General features: G+C 39.0%; 2 protein-coding genes and 1 long non-coding RNA gene across 9 annotated transcripts in view; 2 read left to right on the top strand and 1 right to left on the bottom strand.

Moving 5' to 3' along the window:
- The window catches only part of uggt2 (UDP-glucose glycoprotein glucosyltransferase 2), a 36,355-nt gene that overhangs the window by 19,135 nt on the left and 794 nt on the right, over nt 1-16,426 (bottom strand). For all 6 annotated transcript variants that reach the window (XM_037976102.1, XM_037976104.1, XM_017422739.3 and 3 more), the window contains 20 exons: nt 14,757-14,839; nt 14,512-14,642; nt 12,728-12,840; nt 12,428-12,605; nt 11,109-11,205; nt 10,957-11,029; nt 10,730-10,830; nt 9,875-9,974; nt 9,346-9,406; nt 8,985-9,076; nt 8,691-8,841; nt 7,495-7,614; nt 7,308-7,393; nt 7,042-7,177; nt 6,647-6,778; nt 6,377-6,541; nt 5,876-5,999; nt 5,681-5,779; nt 2,344-2,438; nt 1,939-2,145 (listed from right to left, as the gene is read on the bottom strand). In XM_037976102.1, the coding sequence (XP_037832030.1) occupies nt 1,939-2,145; nt 2,344-2,438; nt 5,681-5,779; nt 5,876-5,999; nt 6,377-6,541; nt 6,647-6,778; nt 7,042-7,177; nt 7,308-7,393; nt 7,495-7,614; nt 8,691-8,841; nt 8,985-9,076; nt 9,346-9,406; nt 9,875-9,974; nt 10,730-10,830; nt 10,957-11,029; nt 11,109-11,205; nt 12,428-12,605; nt 12,728-12,840; nt 14,512-14,642; nt 14,757-14,839 (2,344 nt within the window). The remainder of the gene's footprint in view (nt 1-1,938; nt 2,146-2,343; nt 2,439-5,680; nt 5,780-5,875; nt 6,000-6,376; nt 6,542-6,646; nt 6,779-7,041; nt 7,178-7,307; nt 7,394-7,494; nt 7,615-8,690; nt 8,842-8,984; nt 9,077-9,345; nt 9,407-9,874; nt 9,975-10,729; nt 10,831-10,956; nt 11,030-11,108; nt 11,206-12,427; nt 12,606-12,727; nt 12,841-14,511; nt 14,643-14,756; nt 14,840-16,426) is intronic.
- LOC119617103 lies at nt 2,324-7,627 on the top strand. The gene is made up of 3 exons (XR_005233290.1): nt 2,324-2,443; nt 2,914-3,089; nt 7,498-7,627. It is a non-coding gene; the product is annotated as an uncharacterized LOC119617103 (long non-coding RNA).
- hs6st3b (heparan sulfate 6-O-sulfotransferase 3b) overlaps nt 11,136-16,426 on the top strand; it is a 79,169-nt gene continuing 73,878 nt past the window's right edge. Inside the window, exon 1 of one of the 2 annotated variants that reach the window (XM_037976106.1) lies at nt 11,136-11,247. The gene's annotated coding sequence lies outside the window, so the exon portion shown is untranslated. Of the gene's footprint in view, nt 11,248-16,328; nt 16,412-16,426 lie in introns of those variants that run through there. The other variant, XM_017422638.3, reaches the window with a different exon arrangement.

Here is a 16,426-nt window from a genome sequence, read left to right as displayed (position 1 = left end):
GAGGGTTGCTGGTTCGAACCCCCGCTCTGGCTGTCTCAGCCGTTGTGTCCTTGAGCAAGACACTTCACCCGCCCTGCCTACTGGTGGTGGTCAGAGGGCTCGGTGGCGCCGGTGTGATGGCAGCCTCACTTCTGTCAGCCTGCCCCAGGGCAGCTGTGGCTACGATGTAGCTCACCACCGTGAATGTGTGAATGATTGTAGTGTAAAGCGCTTTGGGGTCCTTGGACTAGATAAAGCGCTATATAAGTGCAAGCCATTTACCATTTACCATTTGATACAGCAATATCTTCATATTATAATAATATTTAACAGTTTTCTTTTAAATCTTTAAACTGTCTGGTTTTTGGCAGACAGTGTTGCAAATCAATGAGCTGTAATATTTGAAACCAAGATTGGATTTTTTTTTTTTAGCTTTATGCCTCAGAGGGATAAAATTTATTGTTGGGTCCATCAATCAATGCTGTAGTCTAAAACAAACAATACCCCCGGCTATTTTGTGTCTAAATGCTTTATCAGTTTAATTCTCAGGTAAATTACACCACTGATAGTTTCAAATTACAGCAACCAGGATAGATAAATAAATAACAAAACAAGAACCACAAATAGGAACATTTCATGGGGGAAAAAATAAAGATGAAGGTTTTTTTTTTTTTAATTTCCTTTTAGTAGCTGAGAACTATTTAAGCATGTAGAAAATAACTTCAGACAGAAAAAAGATTTTAAATTATAAACTTAAAATGTTGAGTGTAAAGTTACCCTTTTTTTTTAAAAGTTAAAATGATAAGTATTAAGGCGGCATACAAGTTAAAAAAAACATTAAATCAAAAATAAAGTTGATATTTTCATATTAATATAAAAGTGAGATTTCAAGAAACCAATTCTTTCATATAGAACACAATATTACTACAAAATCCCTTGAACTTGTCACATTGTAGTATAAAAACTAATATTTATTTTATCACTTAGAGCAGAAAAAGTAACTGATAATTATTCTGATTAATACTTAAGTTACTTATGGTCAGACAGAGAAACCACAGAAACATCCACAGCAAGCTGAAACAGCTGCTTACAAGCTTTCAGTAGTGGGAGAACTTGTTTTATCACCAGATACATGAAGATAAACCCTCATGTTACCTGATCCTGTAGGTGAGCTCAAATAATGTCTGAGGCACAGATTTTACCACAACAAACACCCCGATGAAAAATGAATTTCCATTCATAGTTGACCTGATGGTTTACCTGATATATGTTGTCCTGATGGCAGCTTAAAGTTGAACTATTTCATAAACTTATTCTCATCTCCTGAGGATGTACGAGCACTTTAGGTCCAAATAATATATTCTACTTGCAATGATATTTATGAAAATCGTTGTTTTCTCTCTTGCTGTCAAGAAGGAAATCGAGCATGACAGAAAACCAGAGTATAAACGTGACGTATTACCGACAGTACCAGCTGCTGAGTGGCAAACACTGACTGAAATAGCAAAAGGAAATAAAACGTGGAACAAGTTCTTGATTTAGTGTACGAACATCTGGAATTAAAGCTATACAGCTTGTCTGTGTACTTAAATATTCAAAAATCATAGTTAGAGTATTAGAGTTAGACTTTTATTGCTAGCTAAACCTCTTTGGGGAAAGCTTCACAGGAAAAACAAACATCAGTATTTATTACTGTTTTCATTTTAAAAAAGACTAATAGAGCTTTAATTATATATATATATATATATATATATATATATATATATATATTATAGCTAAGTTTAAAACCCTTCCTGACGTAAGTCCAAATCTAATTTTGCCCACAAAGAATAATTTAAAGAGCTGAAACCTCCAACAAAACTGCAGATAAGCAGAAAACCGTTGCAGTGATAATCAAATGATTTGTTTTGTCTCTTAAGTGTCAAAAACAGCATTATAGTCTTTAATTCATTTTTTTACCTGCATCAGTAAATCCTTCATCTTAGTCCCTTGCTGGAGGAGTTGGCTGCTCTCTTCTTTTAGGAGTTTTTGCACAAATTCTGCCGCAGCCTTATTCTTCTGGGTGAGGAGAGTGGCCCAGACAGCCCGGTACACCGCAGTGTTATCTTCGCGGGGCCTTCCGCTGGGGTTATTTATCACCCCCACGCGCACACCAGGCCTGGACTTCTACAGTGTATGCACACACACAGGGCACACAGAAACGGCTGATATGATTAAAACTAATTTCCACAGATTCCCATTTATCCAGGGACCAGAGATGCCACTGAGAAAGAGCACCAGCAACAGAGTGTGATTGTTTAAAAGCAAAATTATTCGATCTATAACGCAATAACACTGGAAGACAAATGTGTTGACTGTACTCACCACATGTTTCAGGGCATTAAGCAACAGTTTCCTTCCTGAAACCTTCTCAAGATCTCCAACAATCCACATGGTCACAGAAGTCATCCCGTCTTCATCTGAGGTAAAAAAGGAAATGACAGTACCAGAAACCTACAATTAAATTAATTAAAGTTATTTTCCCTTTATTTCCGAGCAGATACATAATTTGAAAATGCACCTATCTGACTCACCAGTCTGTCATGGCCACATTTTATTAATTACCTCATAAACATACAGTATTTGGTAATTATCACATATGGCGCAATGACAAAAGATTTAGAACCACCAGAGCTCAACAGCATATCGTTTTAGTTCATTATTACAGAAATTAGACTGTTCTGTCAACACAAAGACTGTTCAAACAGGAACATGCCAAATCAGTGTTGTTGCAAAGATACAGCAAAGAACGGAGCGAGCACCCATACTTCTCTCCGAGGATCCAGCACTGTAGGAAAAAAAAAAAAATGGGCAAAGTTTGTGAAAGTGAAGAGGGTGGACTTCATTTCACCCACTAAAAACAGTGTTCTCTGTTTGAAACATTTCTTGCCACAGGATTCTGAAACACATCTTATGCAGAATCCTGGCTTGGAGAAAAAGAACAACACAAGGCTGAGGGATGAGACATACCCCACAGTTCGTGTCACGGCCATGCCAAAAAGCTTGAGCTGTGAGTCAGACCATTGAAGGGACCGCTGGTGTCGGTGGTGAGGAAGGGTGATGTTTCTCAGGTAAGAAAACTTTTTATTTTTTTATAACAAACGCTGCTTTCTTTGGCAATGAATATCTGCTGCACACTAAGATTTTTTTAGATAATCCATTGATAGTTCATGCACAAAGAGTCATGGTATTCCCCATCAAGGACAAGTTGTCTGCTGTGAGCGAGGAGCACAGTAAGACTGAACACAATCTGAATATTCCTATCTTTGTGAGGACCTGTTGAAAAAATATTTGCCTCTTTTTTTTTTCATTTAAATTTTACTATAATTTAATCTAACAGAAGGTTTATGCTTTAGCCTTTAAAACTGCTCCACCCACAGAGTTAGTCTCAGCATGTACGGTGGTAAAAAGGAGGAGAAAAGTTTACTGGTAGCAGCCTGGAAACAAACTTTGAGACACTGTGGCATCTCTAACTTTTTTGTTCGGCTCATCACACATTGACAAAAGCCGAAATAACAGTACAGACAGTGTCTTTAATGTGCACGAGTGGAGCTTTTATCTTCACCATCACTACTTTCTTCCTTGGTGTCCATTATGTTGCTTGAATCGATGCCCAAGTTTGGGCTCCCAATCATGTTGTCCCCACTCTTCTAAACCTTTCATTGCATGCTCGATTGTCTTGTTCTCTGTTTGACTGTTTTAGGCTTTTTGTACAAATTCTACTGTGGATACAAACACAATTTTGCTATTGTGTCAACAACCCAAAAACCCTTTAAATGTAAAATGTGTAAAAATTCTTTAGACTTTAAACCTACATGAGGCTGAAGCATCAAGATAAAATAGCATTTACTCTATGAGATTAAGATTTTTCTGTTTTTACTAACCATAGAAGTGATATAAAGTGATCACTTTATCATACACCTATTTCTGAGTAACATCACTTTCCCTCTGAGCAGCTATAAAGATTTTGACCCATGCTGCCCTGAAAACATTACAAACTTTATGCAGATTTCAAATCCTTGCATGTAAGCTCATCCTGAACACCTGTATTGGTACTTGATGGCCTTAGAGACAGCTGGTGGACACTGAACTCATCGTCATGTTGGCACCAGCCTGGGATGACGTGCACATTGTGACACGGTGTGCCAAGCAGCATTAGAAGATGAGTACACTGGCCATTAATAGTGCACACATTCAAGCATTCACTCACATGAGCAAAATCTAGTGTTTATTTTCCTGCCAAAGTCCATCCAATTCACTGTCTGGTGTGTTCCCAGATGTCCTTCTGAACTGCACAGCTTCTAAGGCCTGCAGTAACTGAGATGATGATGTTGTTCTCAAACACATCAACTAGATGTGTTTTTTTTGCTATCAGGGCAGATAATGATTCTTTTTTTTAATATTTTCCAACACTGCTGGGAGTACCTGCATCTTAACCTTCATATGGATGTCACTTTGGTGCTTGCCGTCATCTTAAACATTTCTGCAACTCAATCACACACCTCTGCACAAGGCAGCATCACTTCACTACAGTAGCAGCCCATTACTCTCACAGGACTGAGGTGGTTCCAGCAAAAACTGCTTCGGAACGGCTCAAAGAACACAACAAAGCATCTGCAGCATCCATCTTATCTTTAACCTCTCCAGATACAAAATCAATGGGATTCGATCAAATTCTATGGGCAGCAACACCAATTCATTAAGACCCTATCCTACAAACGAAAGGATCTGTTGCTAAAAGCTCAATACCACATCCCTGTAAGCCCATAGATGGTATTAGTCTATATGGTCAGAGCTGTTTTGACAGAATGAGAAAAACCTTCTCAGCATTAGATAAGAGGCTACGATGCTATGGCTGATCCGTGTATACTTATAATCAGATGAGAAAGGGAGAAAGAAATTAGATACAGTGATGAAAGAGAATGATCAGTTTGTGTGTCAGAGGTGAGAAAGACTGAGACATGTTATAAGAGAACTAGAAAAACAGACATTTGGCTCATTGCTGAGTCCATAAAGGGAGAACTGAAATCAGCTTCCTCAGCCTCACTGCAGCTACTCTGGGTCTGAGCACAGCAACAACTCTGACAACCATTAGACAGTTGACCAAATGACATTTAAAAAAATAAATAAATAAAATCTCCACAGTGACTCTGCTGGAGAAACAACCTGTCTGCCCAAACCCAAGATCAGTTACAATTTATTCCATCAGAAAAGCAACACAGGGGTCATTTTGTTTAGATACTGCTCATTATACACATATTCCACTGATATACGAACCATCCTTCCTCACCCTCAGTCTCTTTCTCCAGCTCTACCTGGTTTTCCAAAGCCTGATGAGCAACATAATCTCTCCAGCAAGTCTGGGTTCTCCCCCAAGGATTTCCTTCTACTCACACAAGCTCAAAAGAAACATCCTAACCAGATACCTGAGCTCTCGTGGCTCAGTCTTCCTTACCATGACAGAATGGTACAATGTCATCATTACTGCTGCAGATTCTACATCAATCCACACAGTATCGCCCACTCCAAGTGCAGCAGTTACTGGATTTCAGATAAAAGCTGGTTGCTTTGTATAAACAGCTTTTACAGTTGCAGGTTATTATGTGTGTAAACAAGATGCCATGGACAGATGAAAGCCGGGAAAAATGATGCAACGACATACCATTATTTGTGAAATACTTCATTCTCTTAGCAACCACAGCTGTTTTGTCTCTTGCATCCAAGAATGAAAACATACTCGTGTCCTCCCAGTCGTCCACAACTGCAACCAAAGCAAACAAGAATGACATGACAAAAAATAAATAAATCCAACAGTGAATCAAAACATAAAATGTGTAAAATGAAAAGCAAAGGCCACCTGGGGTGCCTGTGAAGTCGAGGTACTTTCGGTCAGTGCTTAAAACAAGTGGGTTCATCCTGGGAACCACATTCGCCTGCTCCATTAGATAATCCACCACGTCTGAGCTGTCGGCGAGCTGACCCTGTAAAGTCAAGGACCAAAGAGTTTGAACGTTACATCACTGGCGAGTTCGCTCTGTGCTGAAGTAGATGTGTCTGGCCAATATCTGAACCCCAAACAAGAAATTTAAGAATGAACAAATCCACAAATGGAGCGATATGTAAAACAGAGAAAACATTTCAATCCATTTCAACAATGCATTAGATGCTCTAATTACTTTAAATTTTTTTCAAATAATCTTAACCTCTTGTTAGCATGTAAAAATCCCTAATATGTACAGCATGAGCCCGAACAAACCCACCTTAACACTGTTCTGTGTTTATTTGTGGTAACTCATTAAAATTTATAATTTTCAATCTAAAAATGTTCCCCAGATGGAACAGAAGAAGGTAATTTTACCAAAAAGGCAGCTCTCTGAAAGGCAGTGGTGGTGTCCATTATGCGCTGCAGGATTATGGTTTCCAAATCCTCTGGGTCCATCTCGTCTGGGTTTAGAGGAACTCCATTAAATAAAGCCAGAGGCAGGGCACCCAGGCCACTCTTTCTGTAGAAGAGGGAACCGTCCTGAGGGCACGAAAAAATAAAAAATGACTGAGCTAATGTCCAGTTATAAGTATTTATTACTACTGATCAACAACTATACATGAACAATTTAAAGATTTATCTCACCTTTCTTTTATAATCATACTCAGAATCTACTCCTAAAATCCTCTCAGCATTTGCTTTTGGGTATTTTTTCTTCAAGTAAGCAGCGATTGTATCAGCAGACAGCATCTCCCCCACATCGACTTTACTGTACATCTGCAAAGAATAACACAGCAGTTCAGGCCTCAGCATCATTGTCTTCACATCTCTGCCAATGTCAATAATTTCCATCTCTATTTTGAGAAGGCTAATGGCGAAGGTAAAATCCCATTTACTCATCCTGTGAAAGAAAAAGCTTTAAAACTGTAGGATAACATCAGGCAGGCACAATAAAGCAATGGACTTCTGAGGCACAAAGAGATATGAGCTGGCAAGAAACACTTGCTAAAACAAGAGATTTATATGTGTGATGTACTTACTGAAACTATAGACATCACAGCCTGGGATAAATCATACTCGTCTGCAATGTAATTCAGTAGTCTGTAAAATCCAACTCCAGCATCTGAGAAGCCATCAATCTCATCTTTGGTGTTGACAACAAACACAAATCCAATTCTATAGGAGCAGGGGCAAAACAAGTATTAAATTTTCAGGTAAAATGAGAATCACTACCTTGTAAAGATTATAAATGCCGAGAGTGGACTGCATAAACATCTGTGGAAGTGTGAGGAATGACAACACCAACCTCAAGGGGATTTTATGCTTGTAGAAAAGTTCGGCTAGCTTCACCAGCTCCGCAGTTTCTTCCTGCAGTGGATCAAGAAACAGCACCTAGCAGCAGAGGCACAGTTATGAAACGGTCCTCGTGAGGAAAGCTACATGGACAATTTGGTCCCAGACTGTTTTAAACGAGAGTCCATTTCTTTTCTCACCAGGTTGAAGAAATTGCGTCTGATCTGTCGGATGACTCCGGGAAAGGTGGCTCTGAGGAGCTCCTGCACGCTGGCCGGCCAGCTCCGGTACATCGAGTCATTTTCAATGTCGTTCATCCACTGAAACAAACAGGACAAATTAAAAAGCAAATGAAAAAGACAGTTTTTTTTAAGCACCAACACCACAACCACAACCATGGAAACAGTGCAGATAAAGCATCCTCCTCAACTGAAGGGTATTTCTTCTGTTTATTTTCTCTTTTTATATTTTTATAAGCAAGATGCTGTCCAAAACTAAGATATCCACTTTCTAGACATTATTCACTTTTGATAAAGGGGACCTTTTAGAGCAAAATAAGTGAAAATCTTAAAAGGTTTTCTTCCAGTCTGCATCTGTAGCTTCAAGCAGAGCAAACACACATCAACAAATAAGTCAGAGATGCTGAGAATAAATTACTGGTATTACTTGGTGTCCTTTACATTTAAACAGCAACAGCATGTTTATCTTTAACACTGATGATTCAGTGACTACTTATCAAGGACTCCAACATGACGTTAGTTCTATTAACTACTGAGAAAATATACTGTATATATTTTTGTTCCCCACAGGAGCAGAGGTGAATGCATTTGTTTTAAATGTGCTTTCATCAGAGTAACTGTTTTTATTATTAAATCTAAACTTCTCTAGTACAACAGGTCGATCTGGCAGTAACTGATCTTCCCGTCTGTAACCTTCAGGCCTGTTTGGGAACCATAAGGAAAAACACGAGATGAAATGAACACACACACAGGTAAAAACTTGATCCTCTCTATTTTAAACATTTATATATTTTTGTTTATTTGCTTGTTTCTTTGCTAGTTGAAAAAGAAAGTTTCAGGCAGCCCAGAAAGTCATAGAAGCTTTATGATTTAATTCCAAAACCAGTCTACGTCCACAACTACAAGAACTGATCTGTGACCTTGACCTTTGACCGCACCACCACCAAAATATAATCACTTGTTCTTTGTACCGTGTTTGACGTTTCCTGAAAATTTCATGAAATTCTGTTCATAACTTCTTGAGTAATCTTGTCCACAAACAAACAGATGCTACCGAAAACATAACCTCCTTGGTGGAGGTAATAGAAAGAACATCTGAGAGTTGGTCTGACAAGAGAATTATTATTATTATTATTATTTTGTTGAACTGGGCTCACCATTATAGCTGGGTGTCTGATGTCTAAGGCATAGCTGTCATCCATGCTGTTCACTGGTAACCTCAGCAACTTGCCCTGATGTTCTCCTTTAATGCCTAAATTATGAAGCCCCTCCAAGATCCTGGCTTCTGTTCTGAGGATGTCCAAAATGCTGTGAGAACAAAACCGGTGTTTACTTTAAAAAGGCATTAACTATGCAGCACATAAATTTGTATTGGACACGCTCTAATCTTTTCTGCACCAAGACGACTGAGCTGATGTGAAGATCTGCTGCGTCCTTCTATGGGTTATTACCTGAAAGGGTTGTGAATGTCTAGATCGATGTGCAGTCCATTGATAAAGAGCTCTCCGTCCCCCGGGTGAACAGCGATTGTCTCGCTGAGATGCTGGAAAAACAAGCTCAGTCTGTCAATCAAACGTCAAGAGCCTTTAATGGAGCGTTTCTACCACTGATGCCTGCATTTGTAAGAAGAAAATATTTGAAACGAGACCACTACACGAAGCAAAAGGGACAAAATGTTAACACAATCTAGAAAAACAACTACAAATAAAAGGTCATATAGAAGTCTTTCCTAGAAAAAATAAAACTTGTGCAGATGTTATCAAAAGATACCAGCCGCACAATCCTGCAGGAAGACAGCTTATGATATCACACCTTTTGGTTCTCTTCAATTTCTTTTCTCATTTCCTTCTTTACAGCCACTCTTGTCAGTGATCTGTGGGAACAGTAAAACATGTACAGTCACCATCAGCTTTAACCACATCCCCAGCCAGCTGTAAAATGCCAGTTTTAATCTTCAAAAACCTGTGGGCCTTCAAGATGGTGAGTTTGCAGTCAATTTGCTGTAAACACCCATCTCCTACTCAGCACTTTCTGCACTTATTAAAATCTGCCCGAGCCAAAATATGCAAACATCAAAAAAGCTCATTAGATCTCTGTATAACAGATTAATGCATATTTATATGTATATATTGCAGAGGTGTAAAGTAGACCAGGGAGGAGAGAAAGTAATAATGTTCAAATAACAGGGTTTATATGTGTAATATTTCATGTGCATTTTAACAAGCAGCCATACTGCTTGGATTCACACTCTGTAACGCAGAGTTAAAATGTGATATGGATTCTGGAGTTGGAACGTGTGCAATAATACCCAGTCAGTTGGGCAGAAAAATAAAATTCTTACCTTGCTTTGCTTGGGAAGTTCTGACTGAGGTCTCGCATGACCTTCAAAGCATCGAACTTCGGCACAGACATGATTCTGGCGGCAGCCTGAAAACTCAGATCTGCGAAGATCACAGAGCAAAATTTAGATTTTGAAATGCTCGTGACTTTAAAAAAAGTTCACCATTTTCTTTTTATTAGTCGTTTATTTCTGTGAAGAATTTTCCATCATGTTATAAAGCGAGGAAAAGTAGTCAGTCCATCGTCTTACTGGGCGTTTTTCCTAAATTTATTAGTAAGATAATCAAACTGTAAAAAAAAAAACCTTCAGAACAATTTATTAAAGTACAAAACAAACAAAAGAAGATAAATGTAGGCATTTAAATAAAAAATATGAAGATTTCTTCTAATAAACAACTTTAATAGCTATTTAAATATAGATTTCTGAGTGTGTAAGGTGTGCCTAAATGCACCATTTAGTCTTAGCAGCTGATGACGGATCACAAACTTGTAAACACGAACTATGAAAATATGGACGCAGGTCGCAACGGTGAAGAAAACGTCATCTGACAGCAGTTCAAAAATAGAGAAAATAAATTTAAAACGAGGTTTATTTTGTATCATATGACCTGTGCTGGGCTCTGCATGGATAAATTGTCAACAACTTAAAATGTTTTCCCATTTAAATGAAAATTTGTTTTAAACAAGCTGCATCGCTACTAGTTTGTTCATGATTAATGTTATTATTAGAACGTGAACTTGTAGAAAATAATTGCAGAACAATGGTATAATTATGTTCTACTGGTATGTAGGTGTAGCGTTTGCTCTAATTGAGCGTGGGGTTCAGAATTTCGAAGCAGTAATATTAACGTAATACCTTGCATTTCCCACACTTTAAGAGGAGCCATGTCATTGGTGCTCTCCAGGAGATGCTTACGGAGCTCGCCAAGTTGCTCCTGAAGCTCAGGGTGAGATTTCCTTAAGAGGAGTAGAGGAAATAAAACATGCTTTGTATTTTATCTCTAAATTCAATTTAGAAAAACAAGGATACAACAGTCTTAAGCACCTTTGGTACAGTTAATATGACCGAGTTCTGCAGCTTACTTTAATGTTTCAAAAACGAATCCTTGCACTTCGTCGTTATCATCATCCTCAGCGTTGAGTACGGTCTTTGAATCTACAAAATGAGACGTGTGTTTAATGGGCTCTGACACAGCAGGAACAAACACACACTGCTGGATAAAATACCATCTGACCTTTAACTTTGGTGTCATCCACAGCTTTGTATTCTGTGCTCTTGATAGCCAACTCGACGCCGTAGCCAGATAAAAGGATCTTCTGAGGCTTTGGATCCTGCAGCAAATACAAGCAAAGCATTAGTCTTAATGCAATAAAGTGAGCAGTTTTGTCTTTTTCTCCATTTTAGCTTCAGTCACTGGGATGATATTCTCTAACATTGTAGTTTTATCCCACCAGGGATGTTTTCTGGACATACTGTAAAGCCACACTTAGGTTGGGCTCATTTAATATGTAGATGCAGCTGCCCGACCCTCCTTTGGAAGGGGGTCAAATAGGACAAGTCATTATTAGCTCGCTAATACAGTTTGTGTGGACATGGAGCGGCTTGGGCCAAGTGGTGAGGAGGTCTGCTTCCAATCAGAGGACCGGTCGCTCGATCCCCAGCCCCTCCAGCACACCAAAGTGTCCTTGGGCAAGACATTGAACGCTGACATTGCCTGAGAATGTAAAAGCGCAGTTCTAAAAGAATGTGAAATATGTAATCAAAAGCACCGTATGATTGTGAGTCAGTGAATGAGAAACGTTGCAAAGCACTTTGCCGAACCTGAAGAGGTTAAAAAGGCGCTATAGAAGTGTGAGCCATTATCGCGGGCTTTTTACCCACTTCCAAAGTGGACTGCTGACGTCATAAAACATCTCCAGTATTCAAAAGTTGAAAGTGGTTCACGTGAAAGCTTAAATGTTTACAATGCCGTCAATTCCTATTACACTGTTATTTCAGCAGAAATAGAAAACTCCTGTTAGAATGACCCCAGGAGGCACTAGAGGTGCTAAAGATAGCTGCTGCTGCTATTTGCGCTGTCAAATATCCAGAGAATTTTATGTAGGTAACTGCATTAAGAAACTGATAAAGGTCTATGAAATAGTGTTTACGTGAATTGCTGTAAAATTTCAAAGATTTGAGGCGTTTTAGGAAAGCAGCGTCAGGACTTCGGTCCTGACGACGTTCAGGCTAGCTGTTAGCGCATCAGTCCTGTCAGACTCCGTTTCTCTAAACGTAAGGCATTCAACTAGCTACTGACAACAGATAAAACATTGTAATTCACAACTTTTACAAAGAAACACCACATCAAAATGTCCAAAATATCCCCTTAAAAAATGTTTTTTATATCTGTAACAGAGAAAAACGATAAGTGAAACCTTTAAACTGCATCACAATACTTTGCTAAGAAATGCAAGAACACAAGCATAAATTTAATAAGTCAATAACTTTTTAACTCCAAGTCCTGGTAAACCCCAATTTTGGGTAAAACCAGTGGAAAAATTAACTACTTACTGCAACGAAATGCCGCAGGACATATATAAGAGCGCCTTCTTCCGCCTTCTCTGACAGCACTTTGTGAAAAACGCTGAACTTCTTGGTTCCAATTTCAGCATACAGGATCACAACCGGTACGTCCGTTTTGTTGGCCCCTGGATACGTGTGATCGTTCTTGTACAAGTACGGCTTAGGCCTGCAAAACATTGGAGGAAGTTGTTAAGAAGATTCAAAGCCAAATACATATTGTTTCGCTCTGCTCCGCTGCAATGGATTCAGTTTAATGAGAAAAGAAAAAGCTGTTCGGTTCTATGTTACCTGCCTGCAGCAGCTTTAAGAAGCTTCTTGATGTCCTTGGTGCTGCAGCTAAGTTCTCCATGGACAGAGACAAAGGCAGGACAAGCCTCAGGCGGTGGCTCATCACTAGCTATCTGTTAAAAGCAGAATGGAGAGTATTGCTCATTAAGATTGTAACTGCAGTATTGGCCTTAAATGACCAAAATCTGATGTATTTTCTTCCAAATGTTTATTAATAATATGAAAATAATGTAATCTTAGATCTCAAGGCAGAGTTAAACCAGTTTCTTGTTTGTTTCCTGTAAAAACAATCTCAGTTTTTGTTAATACTTGCGCAAATATCAAAGCTTTTCTTGTTTTCTCTGTTGATCCGATCCTTTTCAAATCAGATTGATTTTCATACGACAAAAAGCAAGGTGTCGTGATTTGCCTCCTCCATATTTATGAGCTGTGCCGCTTCCTACCAGCCTGTTGTACACACCAGGCACTTTGAAAATGCACGCTTTAACATTTACTTATGATAAATGTCTGAGGCATTTGCATACATGGACCAACACGGGAGCGTGTAAATAAACACACACAACATGTTGAAGTCTTTTTGATCACCAAATGCTGAACTTGTGTTTGCATTGTAACAGTAAATCTGTAGGAAACCACTTGATCCAGCTACAACAACTGCTGCTTGAGAACTACTAACATGTAGTATTTGTAGTATACCATACTTTCCAGACTATAAGGTGCACTTAAAAGCTTTCAATTTTCTCAAAAAATTACAGTGCGCCTTATATGTAAGAAGTTGTAATGTTTTAGTACGACTTTGGTAAACTACAAAGCCGTGCCACTTGCAGCAATAAGGCTCAGTTATAGTTGCTCTTTGTAGCGTCTCGCAGGGCTCCAGACCTGAGCGAGCGGTGGAGGCGTTTATACTTGGGGCTTATATCGGTGCAGTATCCTTCCGTGAGTTTTGAACTGTTTGATGATCTTTGTGATCTCTCATAGAGGGATCATTTGAATGCTGATACAGGTGAACCAGCTCCGCTAGAGCACTGAAATCGTCCATTTTGAATGGAGCGCAGCGCACGCAGTCTGCGCGAAGTTACAAAAATGACGATGCGCCTTATAGTCCGGTGTGGCTTATATATGACAAAAATTTTAAAGTGGACCATTCATTGACAGTGCGCCTTATAATCTAGTGCGTGCTATAGTGTGGGAAATATAGTAATTTATATATTCTTACTACTAAAAAATAAAAATAATAAAAGTAGCAATCCTTAAAAAAAAACACATCGACCGCTGCCTATCTTGCGTGATTTTTAAGTGTTTTCAGGATGACTCTGAGCTACCACCATGACAAATTTCAACTTAATATCTGCAAAATGGAGTTGTAGCCATTTCTATTTTTGCTAAGGTTGATTAGCTGTAGCAACCATCTTGAATCAGGCTGGCTCTAAAGCAGGCGTAGGCAACCCTGGCCCTGAAGAGCCTCTATCCTGCATGTTTTACTTGTTTCTCTGCTCCAACACACCTGATTTGAATCAATGGGTGATTAACAGGCTTCTGTTGGAGCAGGGAAACAAGTAAAACATGCAGGATAGTGGCTCTCCAGGACCAGGATTGCCTACCCCTGCTCTAAAGGTTATTCAGTTGTAGATGCACATATGGTGATTACTTTCTGAGAGTTTTATTGAAATCTGTTCAGTGGTTCATAAGATATTCTTCTAAAAGACAGATGAACAAACCCACACACAGACAGACAGTTACATGATTGCCCACCTTTCGTGGCAGTGGGCCATCATAAAACATACCTGCTGGAATGCGTGAACAGCTGGTGAGTAGGACCTCATGGACAGAGCAAATCTGAGGAGATGAACTTGAAGCTCTGTGAGGAACTGGCCCGCCTTCTTAATGATCAAGTTGTAATACGAGCGAACAGATTCTGAGAGATCGACATCAGTAGAAACAAGGCCCATTTAGAAGTCAAGCTGAATTACTGAGGTCATAAATAGGGTTTAAAACCTGCTGAATGCAACAAATGTTGAACTGTACAAACCTCCCTGCTTGTAGACGGTGAGTTCTTTCACCGTTTCAACAAACTGCCAGAATTTCTCACTCCCGTCTTCTCCGACAAACTCACTGCAAAGGAGGACATCAAAGTAAAAACGTCATCCAGGTCAGTTTAGTTTCAGTTCACAACCAAATCATCTGAGGGAACGACAGCAGCAAAGCAAACAGGTCCACTTCAGTTTATGGTATTTAACTCAATCCAGTACAGTCAGATTCAAAATCCAGCATTTTCTGAGATCATAATTATGGTTTTTTTGGAATTAACTGTCCCCAACTTTCATATAAACATGCCTGTATTCAAAGTGTTTAGTCTGTAAACAAATCACTTCGTATATGGGAAGTCAGTAACAACTTCAGAGTTGATATATTGCTAAAAAAACATTTTGTTGCCATTTATGAATGTGAGAGCTGATAATTACCCACCCATTTGTTTTTTTTATATTAAATATATAATTTTGACTCATAGAGTTAACTATAACAACATAAACACAAGAAATGCCAATAAACACATCTGTGGTCAAATCGAGCAGGTTACTTTGTTGACTTATTGTCGCTGAGTCATGTTCCGTGTCATGTTTTCAGGAAACTGGGTGTCTGAATAATTTGGAGAGGGTTTTTTTTTTTTTTTTTTCGTAACCTACAAAAGGAAAATGAACAGACCCACATTCTGTAAATTACCAAATAAAGGCAGTCCTAAACACTGGAATAACATTTACAGAGGAAATAAGAACGGAGTTCACTCAAAACAGGGCAGCGACTGCTTATAGATTCGAACGTTGGCTTAAAGGCAACATTTTCTTACAGATGATTCATCTTGTACACAACCATTTTTGCAAAAAAGACCAGATATCCCAAAACATCATACACAGTTAGAAACAGCGTGTATAAAAATGTTCTTTTAGCCTGAGCTGAAAACATTAAATGACTTGTAAGGAGGCAAAGCTGGCTAAAAATGTATGCTTAGACATTTCCCCTGCTGCCTGACCGATGACTGGGATCATTACACATTTGAAGTCCTTGTATTTCTAAACATTAGATGTCTAATATTTGTATCTTTAAGTAGTTTTATATGTACTAGTTGTGCCTCTTTTATGAACCGTATATTGTCGTTTTACTACAGTTAACATACATACACTTTTTGGCAACTAAATAAATGACATAAATCAGGGGTCTCCAATCCTGGTCCTGGATGGCGACTATCCTGCATGTTTTCCTTGTTTCTCTGCTCCAACACACCTGATTTGAATCAATGATTAACAGGCTTCTGCAGAACATGAAGAGGTAATTTAACCACTGAATCAGGTGTATTGGAGCAGGGAAACAGGTAACACATGCAGGATACTGGCCCTCGAGGGCCAGGATTGGAGACCCTTGCTATAGACCATATGTGTCAAACTCCGTTCCTCGGGGGCCGCTCTCCTGCACGTTTTAGACGTGTTCTTGCTTTAAAACAGCTGCTTTAAATGAATGACTTGTGGAGAACCTGGTGATTTGGTGAGGAGGTAATTAAGCCATTTGAATCAGGTGTGTTGGAGCATAAAAACCTAAAACTTCCAGGACAGGAGTTTGACACCCCTGCTACAGACTAAGTTTTAGGAAAGTGTTATTTATTTTTCAGCGCATATAAAGAACATGGAGAGGGTGGGTAGCAGCCAT

Source organism: Kryptolebias marmoratus, linkage group LG6, assembly GCF_001649575.2.
Source record: "Kryptolebias marmoratus isolate JLee-2015 linkage group LG6, ASM164957v2, whole genome shotgun sequence".
Lineage (NCBI taxonomy): Eukaryota > Metazoa > Chordata > Actinopteri > Cyprinodontiformes > Rivulidae > Kryptolebias > Kryptolebias marmoratus.
This window is presented reverse-complemented; position numbering and strand designations above follow the sequence as displayed.